General features: G+C 43.6%; 1 protein-coding gene across 3 annotated transcripts; it reads left to right on the forward strand.

Annotated features, from left to right (window-relative positions):
• The first annotated feature begins 1,917 nt into the window (after positions 1-1,917).
• slc7a11 (solute carrier family 7 member 11) lies at positions 1,918-12,404 on the forward strand. 3 transcript variants are annotated; one of them, XM_042710776.1, is made up of 13 exons: positions 1,918-2,213; positions 2,505-3,043; positions 4,698-4,824; positions 5,372-5,487; positions 6,037-6,162; positions 6,570-6,669; positions 6,884-6,928; positions 7,148-7,271; positions 8,895-8,998; positions 9,638-9,734; positions 9,989-10,138; positions 10,498-10,675; positions 11,375-12,404. In XM_042710776.1, the coding sequence occupies exons 2-13, from the start codon at positions 2,782-2,784 to the stop codon at positions 11,428-11,430; spliced, it is 1,485 nt and encodes a 494-aa protein (XP_042566710.1). In that variant the 5' UTR covers positions 1,918-2,213; positions 2,505-2,781; the 3' UTR covers positions 11,431-12,404. The 3 variants fall into 3 exon arrangements, with proteins under 3 accessions (XP_042566710.1, XP_031443416.1, XP_012689359.2); XM_031587556.2 differs by lacking the exons at positions 1,918-2,213; positions 11,375-12,404 and adding an exon at positions 10,228-10,258 and having other exon boundaries at positions 2,240-3,043; positions 10,498-10,569; XM_012833905.3 differs by lacking the exon at positions 1,918-2,213 and having other exon boundaries at positions 2,246-3,043.
• Positions 12,405-12,628: the final 224 nt, after the last annotated feature.

Consider the following 12,628-nt stretch of genomic DNA (forward strand, 5'->3'; position numbering starts at 1 on the left):
CCCCCAACCCCCCACCCCCATTTCTCCACCTGATGTAATGGTTGGAGGTCAGGAGGGTTAAATTACATCTTTCCTCACCCCTCCAGCGTTTCGATCTCCACACGTGTGACCTTGGATATCAATATCAGGTGCCTCATCTGAAATAAATGCGTCAATTCTGCGGGGGATGCACGTCCAGTGAAAGCAATATTTCTCAGAGCGTTTATTACAATTCTCAGTTAATTCAGAGAAGAAATACAGGTGATATATGTATAAGTTATTCTTTTTCGTTTTTTCCCCGCAAAAAATGGTAAGCATAAACTAGCATGCTTTTGCTATTTCAGCTCTGCTTTTTCCTGCCATTAGGCCCTTAGAGAGGCGAAGTTAAGTTGATGAGGTTATGGATTTGAGGGAATTCGGATCAGTGATCTAATGATACAATGCTACATGATAATGATGATCTAATGATATACTGCTACATTCCCAGTCCAACTGGAATCCAATGGAGTGTGTCCAGACCACAGTGAATGTAGTGAAATGTGGGTAGTGGCGCCAGGCTAAGTACACACCTGGAGATTAACTAAAATTGTTGTAATATTTGGTGTTGTGCATAGTATTTCACCATCTCCAACTCCCCATCTCACAGTTTGAAAATAGCCAACCTGCTATTTTCCTATTCTTATGACACAATGCTGCATTTAGCACAAATAAGGAAAAATCCTAACCCTTATTCAGCAAGAATGATGCTTTCCATTCTTTTTTGTTGTAGCAGAACAGAGTAGGATCAATGTTTTTCCGTTTAATCATTAAACCTTATCTTGTGTAAATTACAAATAACTGGCAGGCTTGGATACCTGTGAGTTTTGAAGTTTGTTGATTTTCTTAACCCTCCTATTACCTTCAAATTTACTAACATCTTTTATCCTTGGGGTCAATTTGACCCCAGCAATTTAAACCTTTTTACCCAAGTTTATGTGTCAGGTACTTTATGTTTGTTTGTTGACTACCTAAATAGCCCTTTAAATGAAACAGTACCCCCCCACCCACCCCCCATATACATCCAGAATACCTTTTACGCGACTATGGAGAAATATGCAGATCACCATAAAATCTCACTGATTGACCTCAAATTGGAAAGAGATATCCTTTTGGTGTTTTCATGACTTTATATTGTTTCTAAGTACATATTGTTATCTATAACATTTGGAATGAAAAACTATTTCTGTTATCAAGAATAGTAACAATGTGTGTAAAATGTTGATATTCCTTCCAGTGTTTTTCAGACGAGCTCAAACTAAAACATGTCTACTGCAGAGATGAAAAACCGCAAAACAAGTAACACCGACAACAAATACACAGATGAAACAAATTATCACTCAAATGACAATACTTTCAAAAGATCGAAACAGTGAATTATCTCCTGTTAAATGACAAATTTCACAATGCCTTGAACTTGAGCATTTCTTTGTGTTGCTATATTCTGGTCGTAGCATGTGTAATGTCTGCAAACTGAACCAGCTGGTCCTCTGTTAGACCACAGTCCAGTTCCTGTTCCACGTAATGTGCCAGAGGTTGCCATGGCAACTTCACCAAAACAAAGTTGCCACATTTCAGTAACAGTAATGGTATGACTTTACCTACACTAAAAACGCATCTTTCAAGTGAGACTGAACATACTTAACTATCAAACACTCCAGCTTTTCCTCTTTCAGTAGTGGGACACTGCTGCCATGGGCCTGATGTAAGGTTGCATCACTTTTTTGTCTGATGTAACATTGCATCATTTACTTAGCTCATACAGTGACAGTGAATGGTCTAGTCATTCTAAGATGACACACGCAGACACCCTGACACACACCCCCACGCACAATGACATTCCAAAAACCACTAAGTTCCTGTGTGTGTGTGTGTGTGTGTGTGTGTGTGTGTGTGTGTGTGTGTGTGTGTGTGTGTGTGTCAATAAAGGATAGTAAAAACCCTGCCAGTATGTATGAGTTAGTGCCTTAGGGTGTGTGAATGAAGAGGGGGAGAAACACAGTGAACCACAACAAGAGAGAGAAAGAAATACAGAGAAAAAAAGAGCGCAACGGCGGAAGGGAGGACAAAGACGGAAGCTCCAATAAGGTTGTGTAACAGGTGTTCATTTTGCTGCCATTAAGTGTATGGATTCCAGTGCCACCCCTGTGATTAGACGAGGACAGGAATCTACTGAGGCGACTGTGAACAGTAACCACGTGAGAAGGGGGAAGAAAGAGGGAGAGGGGAGGATGAACGGCCGTGTGAAAGAGAGAGAGAGAGAGAGAGAGAGAGAAAGAGAGACCTCCGTAAGAGTGGGAGGGTAAAGCTCTGGGGCTGGCTGTTGGTTTTGACTGGCCACGGCACAGCAGGAGTTTACTCAGTAGCCGGAAAACAGCTCCTTATCAACTAACTCTCTCTCTCTCTTTCTTTCCCATTCACTCTCACTTGCTCTCTCTCTCTCTCTCTTTCTCTCTCTTTCTCTCTCTCTCTCACTCGCTCTTTGGCAGTGAAGGAACTGGCAGAAAAGGGGCAGGATTCACATGCCATATGTTTACCGACAGTGAACAGAGCAAGACTGAGCCACTTGTGTGAGTGTGTACCTCTGTGTGAGTGTGTGTTTTTGTGTATGCGTGTGTAGTAGTTGAGGTGGCAAAAAAAAAGAAGAGTTGGAAAGTTTTGCAGGCTTGTTAGCCTGCAGTTTGTGCGTGTGAGAGTGTGTGTGTGAGTGTGTGTGTGTGTGTGTGTGTGTGTGAGAGTGTGTGTGTGTGTGTTTCTGTATGTAAAATGTCCCGACGGGTCGCCTCCTCCTCTGGGGCAGAAGCAGCTCAGAATGGGGGCAATAAGGACCTCACCCCTCAGAAAGAGCCCCCTGAGGGCAGGGTGGTGCTGCGTAAGAAGGTGACCCTGCTCCGGGGAATATCAATTATCATCGGGACCATCATCGGAGCGGGAATTTTCATCTCCCCCAAGGGGATCCTGAAGCACTCGGGAAGCGTGGGAATGTCGCTGGTGGTGTGGATTGCCTGTGGAGTGCTGTCTTTGTTTGGTGAGAGGCCGCCATACACATTCACATTGTCATGGACCATACTACACACACACACACACACACACATACACGCACACAGACTGCTGAATCACGTGTGTGTGTGTGTGTGTGTGTAGGGGGAACTCAAAGCAAGCCAGTGAACTCAGAACAAGCGTGCTTGCTGTTACTCTTTTATAGTTTTATGTCCTACAAATATGACAATCATTTTTTCAATTTATGATCTTTTTTGTCTTAGTGATAGGATGTTTATTTTAAGTCATAGTGACAGTGGGAGATACACACACAAAGACAAACTCATTGAAAGTTTATGATGTTTGTTTTAGGCAGTACTCTTATACCCATATCACAGAAACAGAAGTTTCCCTCAGGGTGTAACGTGTCACTCAGCTCTGAAAGGAAATACTTTTTTCCCCTAGAGCTAGTTCCTTCTGCTGTCACCTGTGGAAATGGTGCCAGTCTGATGAATGAGGAAACAAACGAGCAGGTGTTACATCGCCATGCGCCACTGCGGTTGCCATTCTGTGCGGCAGTGAAAGAGGAAGTGATAGGGTGACTAGTTACAATTGGCCATTTTATTGGCGGAGACTGGGGAAGTCATTATGATACATATCAGCCAGTGACGTGAAGCAGGTTTCACACACACACACACACAGACACAGACACACACACACACACACACACACACACACACACACACACACACACACACACACACACACACACACACACACACACACACACACACACATTTGCATTTATACAGTACATTCATTCCTATCACACTTTTGACGTGCCTACTTTGTGTGTAACTGTGGAAATGTGATGAAATGACTAAGAGACGTCAGCTCTGTGACCTCTGCACTCACATCTCTAAAGACAGTCTAGATCTCCTTCCGTTCCCAATTACCAGTCCTCTACACCAGAACCGAGGGCCCCTGATACAGAATACTCCAGTGAGGGTGTTAGCCAGGTGGATTTTGCCATTGGAGTTGTGTATATTGTGTTGTGTTTCAGAATGAACAATAGTGATTAGATTAATTAAGAGGTATCGGTTCGTAGGCCTTTTACCAGCTGAGACTGTCACACAGGACAGATGGTCTATGAGCCCCCAGACCCTGGGTGTTTTTGTGTTTATGTGTTTGTGTTGCAGCGCTTATGCATTGTAATCATGCAGCATAAGTGTGTGTGTCTAGGTTTCTGGGTATTTCTTCCTCATCACAGGTTATTACAGTCTGATTTAACTGTAATTTGAGGTCAGTTTTGGGAATGTTTTTGTGGATTATGTGGTATTTTGCAGAAAGAGTCATATAGGGCGTATGTATTCAACATTTGACTGAAAGACAAGAAAATGTTGCCTTTTTATCAACCCAAGCTCTGTGATTCTGGTAGACACAACACGAGACCGTCAGCCCATTCCTTTCCAAGCCAGACACCAAGGCCCTATTGTTATGCCTCATATGCCACTACTATCTCACACTGTTGACGTCCGTTTCAACCTCTCTTTCATTCAGACCCCCCCCCCCCCCCACTCTGTTTGTCTCGTGTCTGTTTTCTGATTGCCCTTTTTTCTCCCTTTCTCCCTGCCTCTCTCTCTCTCTCTCTCTCTCTCTCTCTCTCTATGTATCTTTCTTTCTCCCTCTTTCCCACATATTAGGAGCACTTTCCTACGCAGAGCTTGGCACCTGCATCAAGAAGTCTGGGGGCCACTACATATATATCCTGGATACGTTTGGGCCTCTCATGGCTTTCGTCCGGCTTTGGGCTGACCTGATTGCAATAAGGTACGCAAGGCCCGGATCGCCAGAGCCTCCCGTCTGTGTCTTTATCTGTCTCTGAGAAGTAAACAAGTCCAAGCAGGGCCAGCAGCTATACTGTGTGTGTGTGTAGGTGTGTGTGTGTGTGTGTGTAGGTGTGTGTGTGTGTGTGTGTGTGTGTGTGCGCGTGCGCGTGCGTGTGCGTGTGCGTGTGCGTGTGTGTGTGTGTGTGTGTGTGTGTGTGTGTGATATGTGAGTGATTTAGCCTAAATCTCAATAGACATAGTCAAAATGAATGGATTTGCGCTCGCCGCATTCCTGAGATTACCTACAGTTATTGAATGGTCTTGCTTTCCTGGAAGGACCATCGTAAGCGTTGAAGCAGGTGTTGATTTTCATACTAGCAACTGTGCATTAAGGAATCAATAGACTGGTATATACTGTAGATGTGATTTGAGTACCTCTCTCTGTCTCTCTCTGCCTATGTCTCTTTCTCTCTGTCTTGCTCTGCCTCTGTCTCTCTCTCTCTCTCTCTCTCTCTCTCTCTCCTACACAAACCATCTCCCTCTGTTAGGCCTGCAGGTTTGGCAGTGATTTCTTTGGCATTTGGACGTTACATTCTAGAGCCTATCTTTGCTCCCTGCGGGGTTCCTGAGATCGCAATCAAACTGGCTACTTCCATCGGCATAAGTAGGTCTATGAAGCAGACCGACTTCACTTCCTGAAAAGCCTCCTTTTGCTCAGAGACCTTCTAGCTAGTATTATACTGCACAACACTGACTAAACACCTTCACGGACAAATTACCTTTGTAGGATAATATAAAAACAGAACTTCACACATTTCCTCTATAATCCGTAGCTTTATGTTTATCAAATATCAGTGTCTTAATTGATGGATGTAAGGAACTATAATATCAGTCGCCAAGGAGATACATTTCAAGTGCCTTAATGTTGAGTCAATTCTTTTTTTAAATTTAAGTTACCATCAGAATGTGGGAGGGGAAATATTTTATTACTTCATAAGCACTAGGCCTTGTTCCCTGAAAGTATGTTGACTTGTCCATCATTGATCTTTCCACACATACAGAGAAGAATAAAATACAGAATTAGAAACCACAGCTGAAGTGGCTTTGTGTAGCCATAACATGACAAACTTGAAAATCTTCTTTTGGCTTGGCACACACATGATCTACACCTTTGTTTGTTTGTTTGTTTGTTTGTTTGTGTGTGTTCCCTCAGCAACTGTGATGTACCTCAACTGCATGAGTGTAAGCTGGACGGCCAGGCTACAGATCTTCCTCACCGGCTGTAAGCTCTTGGCCATGGCCATCATCATCATCCCTGGATTCTATCAGCTCTACAAAGGTGTGAGGGCCCTCCTGGGGCAGCTGCATTACAATCCCAACCATCCAAAAGTCAACCATTAACAGTTTTTATTCCATATCATATCAGGTTCTTGTTCCGTCTAGTCAGGTTTTGTCCTGATTTTCATGTACATGTTTTCCAAATTGCAAAATGTTTTTTTCAAAACTGCAAGACATTCAGAAACGGTCTTTCTCTCTCTCTCTCTCGCTCTCTCTCTCTCACTTTCTCCCTCTCTCTCTCTCTCTCTCTCTCTGTCTCTCTCTCTTGCGCGCTCACATTCATACTTTGCTTCATTTTCCTCACAAAGGCACCTCACCAAACACATAAAACGAGTACTCAGTAAACAAAATCATGAAATGGGATGCATAGACATATCCATAATGGGTGGCTTTTCTGTGTGTTTGCAGGAAATACACAGAACTTTGAAAATGCCTTTCAGCTGGAGAGTGTCCAGTTGACTGGCCTTCCGCTGGCCTTCTACTCAGGGATGTACGCCTATGCAGGCTGGTGAGAGAACCATTCCACCGCAGTTCACAGCACCTCATTACCGCCTGATTCTGTTCCATTTCATTTCAGTCACATTAGTTGTGTTAGGCTCGGTTCAGAGCACGGTAGTTCAGATCAGCTCAATATAATTCAATATCACGGAGCAGCGCGTGAGATAATTACACAGAGGATAATAACGAGATCACTGAAACATGTCATCTGTCTCCTGTAACAGGTTTTACTTGAATTTTGTAACAGAGGAGGTGGAGAATCCAGAGAGGTAGGTATTCAGCCATTCAGTCCTGTAGATCCAGTAGTGCAATAAAGGAAAGTGGCTTTGGTGAAGGTTTTGTACTACTGAGGGGACTTACCCTTTTTCATGTGTGGTCAGTCACCAGTCGTCAACTACTTAATTGCCTATTTCTGGCTGCTGCTTTGAATTTAATAATTGGCACATTTAGTATTCATCTTTTTATGTTTCTTACCCTTCATTTGACAGGACAGTGCCTCTGGCCATCTGCATCTCTATGGCTATAGTGACGATATGCTACGTGCTGACTAACGTGGCGTATTATGCCGTAATGACTGCCGAGGAGCTGTTGGCATCGGATGCGGTTGCCGTGGTAAGAGACAGCCTAGCCTCTATGTGAAGAATAGTGATAAGTCAGTTTAGGCTTTTGGCAGATGCTTTTGTCCAAAGCCACTTGCAAAACATTTGAAAAAAAAGAATATTAACTAAATAAAAATATAGAAAATAAAATATTTAAGTTTAGATTAATGCGACAAAATGTGGATAATAATATTACATTTCAGATTGTAGTAGAAATAAAAATCTGCCAAATACCTAAACTTAAACTGTGTGGAAGAAAGTGGAAGAGAGAGAGATGCGGAGTGAGAATGTAGAATGGAGGATAAGATGGATACCCATGGATGGAAGCAGGGGGGAGACTCACAGGATATCCTCTTTCCCTCTTTGCACGGTTGTTTTCCTCAATTGATACTTTTGCACCTGCAGGGCACTCAATTGCATTCTAACATCCCATTAGTCCGTTGTTATTAGTTGTCTGTCTATGGGAGCATACTGCACCACAAAGAAAGCTTTTCTATAGAATTTGTATTGCTTGCGTTGATACAATTGGACTCTCCCAAATCTAGTTTTATATGCGTTTGAAATTGGACTCTCCTAAATCCAGTTTTATATGCGTTTGAAATTGGACACTTGCAAATCTCGTTTTACGGAAACAGCGCACGATTCTCTAGAATTGAGGAATGTTTTTTTTTTTATGGGCTGCATTTTATTTCCCGAGCATTACTCCCCCCACCCCCATCGGTAGACATAGATCAGCCTTCTCATAGGGTCAATTCTATAACCCCCTCCCCACGCCCTCTGCCGCTCACTGCCTAACTCTATTTGGCGGGTGGGTGTGAATGATCAGTGATGGCCGTTCCCCTGGCCACTTTAAACCTCACTTAGCCCATCATCATCATCTCCTCCCCAGACGGGCACCTTCCCTCTGCCTTCATCTCTCTCTCTCTCTCTCTCTCTCTCTCTCTCTCTCTCTCTCTCTCTCTCTCTCTTTCCCTCTCATCAAAATAAATGTAATCTAATGCAGCCACCCCTTTTCTTCTAAATGGTTCCCAGCTCTCTGAGAGTAATCATATTTCCGTCAGCAGAGATGACAGCCCCTGAATAACAGCGAGGGCGGATGGGGTGGAGGTTGAGGGGGGGGGGGGGCAGGGAGGTGGAGGGTTTACTGCCAGGGGAGCAAGCCAGGCTGAAAGGTTCCTCATCCGATTAGACCACCTTGATGGAGTCATCTGGAGCTTTCCGGATTTATTTCTTTTCTTTTTAAGCAGGGAGGAGGCATAGGGAGGAGGCATGGCTGGGTAGCCTGTGCTCTGCTGAAGGAGAGTGAGTGTTTCAGGAGGAGCAGGCCATCTCTCCTGATTGGGAGTTTAGAGAAGAGATTTCCCCCCGTTGCTAGAGAGCTGATGACTTGCTCTGATGACGTTGCATTCATTAACATCTCTTCGTCTCACTCTGCCTCTCTCTCTCTCTCTCTCTCTGCCTGTCTTCCTGGACCATTTATTCCTCTCTTTATATCTACTTTATGTTCAACCTCTTGCCCTTCCACTCTAATTGTCTTCACTATACCATCTTCTCTCTCTCTCTCCCTCTGTCTCTTACTATCTCTCTCACCCGCTGTCTGTCTGTCTGTCTGTCTGTCTCTCTCTCTCTTTCACAGACCTTTGCTGAGAGGGTGCTAGGAAACTTCTCAACTGCAGTCCCCATATTTGTTTCTCTATCCTGCTTTGGTTCCATGAACGGATGTTTGTTTGCCTTCTCAAGGTGGGTTACATTTTCTCATCACTTCCTCTGGAGTTGACCCATTTCAAATCTATTTTGCAATCTATTATCTATGAATATAATAAATCAAATGTACCTGAAAGATTTGATATATTTGATATTGACAGTATATGAATGGTAAGTCCTTCCAGTATTAAATGCAGTAAGACTATGGTACTTCCTGCTTGCATTTGTCTGTTTGGTAAGTGAACGCAACAGCACTACATTAGCAACAATTACAAAGGCTATGGCCTCCACAAACCTCAAACTGCTGAATAGATTACAGTTTAAACACAACTCTAAGTTTTCAAGTGTGGTGTAAGGCACAGACGTGAGTCCATATGTTATTGTTGTAAACAGCAGTTTAGCATCAAACCCTCTGACAATCTACCTTAGCAGCAGCATCTGCTGGCCTGGTACTCTTGGCTCGGAAGAACTGAACCCCCACAGATGTGTATTACGCCGGGTTAATGTTTATTAGACAAGCACTTTCTCTTCCCTTTTCTCTCTCTCTGTCTCCTTCTGTTGTACCTAGGTTACATTCCCTTCACTGACTTTTCACACTACAGATATTGTTGTTAATTACACAAACATTATGTTGCGTTTGTTTCCAACACCTTATTCCCTTTCTCGCTGTTCCAGAATGTTCTACGTGGCATCTCGCGAGGGTCATCTCCCAGAGGTTCTCTCCATGATCCACATCCGCAGACACACGCCGTTGCCTGCAGTCATCATACTGGTGAGAGCAGCGCCCGGATGACCTTGTAATGGCCCAGGTCCCATTATTTGTGTAACAGTGGTCGGCACCAAGTTTCACACCGAGCAAACCTCACTCTCTAGTGACAGCCACTGGCACTCATTAGCTTTAGCCTCCTTGCTAGCAGGCCAGCCTGTCACGTCAGAGGGTGCAGGTTCAAGTCCAGTGCCGTGTTGGGCCCAACACAAAGCGTGTTACATGTCTCTGGCCTTTGCTTATCTGTCCGGTTTCTGCAGTATCCCATGACACTGCTGAGCCTGTGGTCAGGTGACATCTACAGCCTGTTGAATTTCATGAGTTTCCTGCGGTGGCTGTTCATCGGCGTGGCTGTGCTGGGCCTTATCTACCTGCGCTACACAAAACCCGACCTGCCACGCCCGTTCAAGGTGAGGCACGGCGCCTATACCTGACATACATGATGCTATTCTGTCCATACCTGCCTAGCTCAGGTAATAGTCCGGTCTCTCCCTCACAGGACAGGTAACATTCCTGGGTTACTCCCATAAGTGAGTCTATACACTTTCCTATTCTAATCTATTACTGCAAAGGGAAGTTCATGGGAAGTCTGCCTCTGCGTCTTTCCCGATGCAAGGAAATGTCAAGGTGGGATTTTCGAGTGACCTGTGTCATCAGTACATGATAAATAAACGGTTTTATGAAATGAAGTTAGGTGGACCTGACTGGATACAAGCATTACTTACTTTCTCTCTATCTTTCTTTTTTTTCTTCTTTCTTTTGTTCACAGGTGCCGCTTTTCATCCCTGCAGTTTTCTCCTTCACCTGTTTCCTCATGGTGTTCCTCTCTCTGTACTCGGATCCGGTGAATACGGGCATTGGCTTTGCCATCTCTCTCACGGGCATCCCCGCGTACTACATCTTCATCGTTTACAAAAATAAACCAAAATGGCTGCTCAGGTTCACAGGTAAAAAAATAAATAAAAATCCTCAATGGAGTTTAGTCAGAGAGTTTAGAGGCGATACAGTCACAGAAGGTAATAATCTGTCTATACACTGTAGAGTATTGTTAATGCAACACTTGATGTAAAGCCTTTGTGCTTGGCGATCACTGGTTTCTTTAACAATACGTGTTGGCTCCCCGACGACAACTCCCAAATATAAATACCATTATGTAAGCCGCATTGAAATGAATTGATTGGCATCCGGTTGAATTGAACTGGGAGACTGTTAGAAACTCCATGAACAGTGGCTGTTGGTTTCTGTGGTTCAGCTAGAGGAGAACTAAGCGTGCATTAGCAACTTCAAGGCCGTTCATTCAGCTCCCCGGCATGCCAGCTGTGTGTACTGAGAACACACTGCATTTCCCTGATCCCCAGTCACTTTGGGAATAGAGGTTTGCTAAGTAACTGTGCTGTTTCAAGGGCAGGCATAACCAACTGGCTGAATAACAAAAGCAATGTTTGCAGCTAAATGGTTTCTGTCAGTACTACCTTCAGTATACTAATATACTTCCATTTTGAGTAGATAAATTAGTTTTTTAACATACTATAGTCAAGAATCAGTCAACAAGGGTTGTAATTGAAATGCTCCTGATCAAACTCTTATAGATCAATGTTCAGTCACGCTCCAAACTGACTGATATTTTCCTTGTGTCTTTTTTGCAGACTACATGAACAGATCACTACAGATCATCCTTGAAGTTGTACCAGCAGATCTCTAACGTTTCTGACTCTTGTGGTGTGTGTGTGTGTGTGTGTGTGTGTGTGTGTGTGTGTGTGTGTGTGTGTGTGTGTGTGTCTGCATGTTTATGTGTGTATATGTGTGTGTATGTGTGTTTCAGACAAAGAAAGGGAAGGGACATTTTTTTACTGTATCTGAGCTACATCATATTGCGTGTGTGTGTGTGTGTGTGTGTGTTTGTGTGTGTGACTGTGAATCACAACATCGCCATTTTCATAAATTGAGCCGCACTTGGCTGGCAGATGGTCAAATCTAGAGCGGCTTAGTGGGCTTTCATGTCTCATATCATCATTTTATATCTCAGTGATATTTTTATACCGCCGTAATTTAAGGAAAGTGCCTGCTCTGAGAGGTGGAACACACTAAATTCATGAGGAGGATTATGGGTAATCTATCTCTATAACCCCCTACTCAACGGAAGAGAGAATGCATGTACCCTCATAACGCACACTTATCCATCCACTTATTCATACACACACACACACACACACACACACACACACATACATACACACAAATGCCCAGTTGAAAACCGCATAGATTCCATACTCTCTTGTGAAATGGCGAATCAGAACATTAGCTGCTAAGTAAACGCTTCGACTCAATAGGCCTATAGGAGGCTCAAAGTGGTGACTGAGGACCAAGATCAGTCATAAACTGGAAAGAAATGTGGACCATATTGTGTGTGTGTGGGACACATATATGCTGTGTTACATAATGTAGTGCACTGTATTGTAGCAAGTGAACGTTGATACATGTTCTCTTTTAGAATATCAGTGCAAGGCATTTCTGAACAGAAAAATGAATGCTCTATGACACAGTATGCTGTGAATTCCACCTGGCAGTATATCAGGTCATGACTTGCTAGAGAGGAAAAGATGAATAGTGTTGTGGAGACATGTCTGTGTGTTTGTGTCAACTAACATATTAAATACACCTACGGGCTACATTCAAGTGTTGTGTGCAGTGTGTGTCATACACATGTCATTCCAATGCATGGGTGGCAGGTTAGGGCAGTAGAAATTTAATGAATTACATTTATCCTCAAACAATCTTACACTTCTCTCGCCCATGACTGGCTTAATGTATAATGTAGTTGTCTAAAATAAGTAAGGGAAAATGTATAGAACGCCGGTCATTATCGGGAAAATAAGCCCTGACAGGGCGAACAGCACCCC

The sequence above is a fragment of the Clupea harengus genome, chromosome 20 (assembly GCF_900700415.2).
Source record: "Clupea harengus chromosome 20, Ch_v2.0.2, whole genome shotgun sequence".
NCBI classification, from domain to species: Eukaryota; Metazoa; Chordata; class Actinopteri; order Clupeiformes; family Clupeidae; genus Clupea; species Clupea harengus.

What these genes read in the sequence shown, in the direction of transcription:
- slc7a11 (XM_042710776.1), top strand. Translation starts at nt 2,782, where the DNA reads ATGTCCCGACGGGTCGCCTCCTCCTCTGGGGCAGAAGCAGCTCAGAAT. An exon ending in GGCTACTTCCATCGGCATAA is followed by an intron (nt 5,488 to 6,036) that starts GTAGGTCTATGA and finishes GTGTTCCCTCAG; the next exon opens with CAACTGTGATGTACCTCAAC. An exon ending in TGTTTGTTTGCCTTCTCAAG is followed by an intron (nt 8,999 to 9,637) that starts GTGGGTTACATT and finishes TCGCTGTTCCAG; the next exon opens with AATGTTCTACGTGGCATCTC.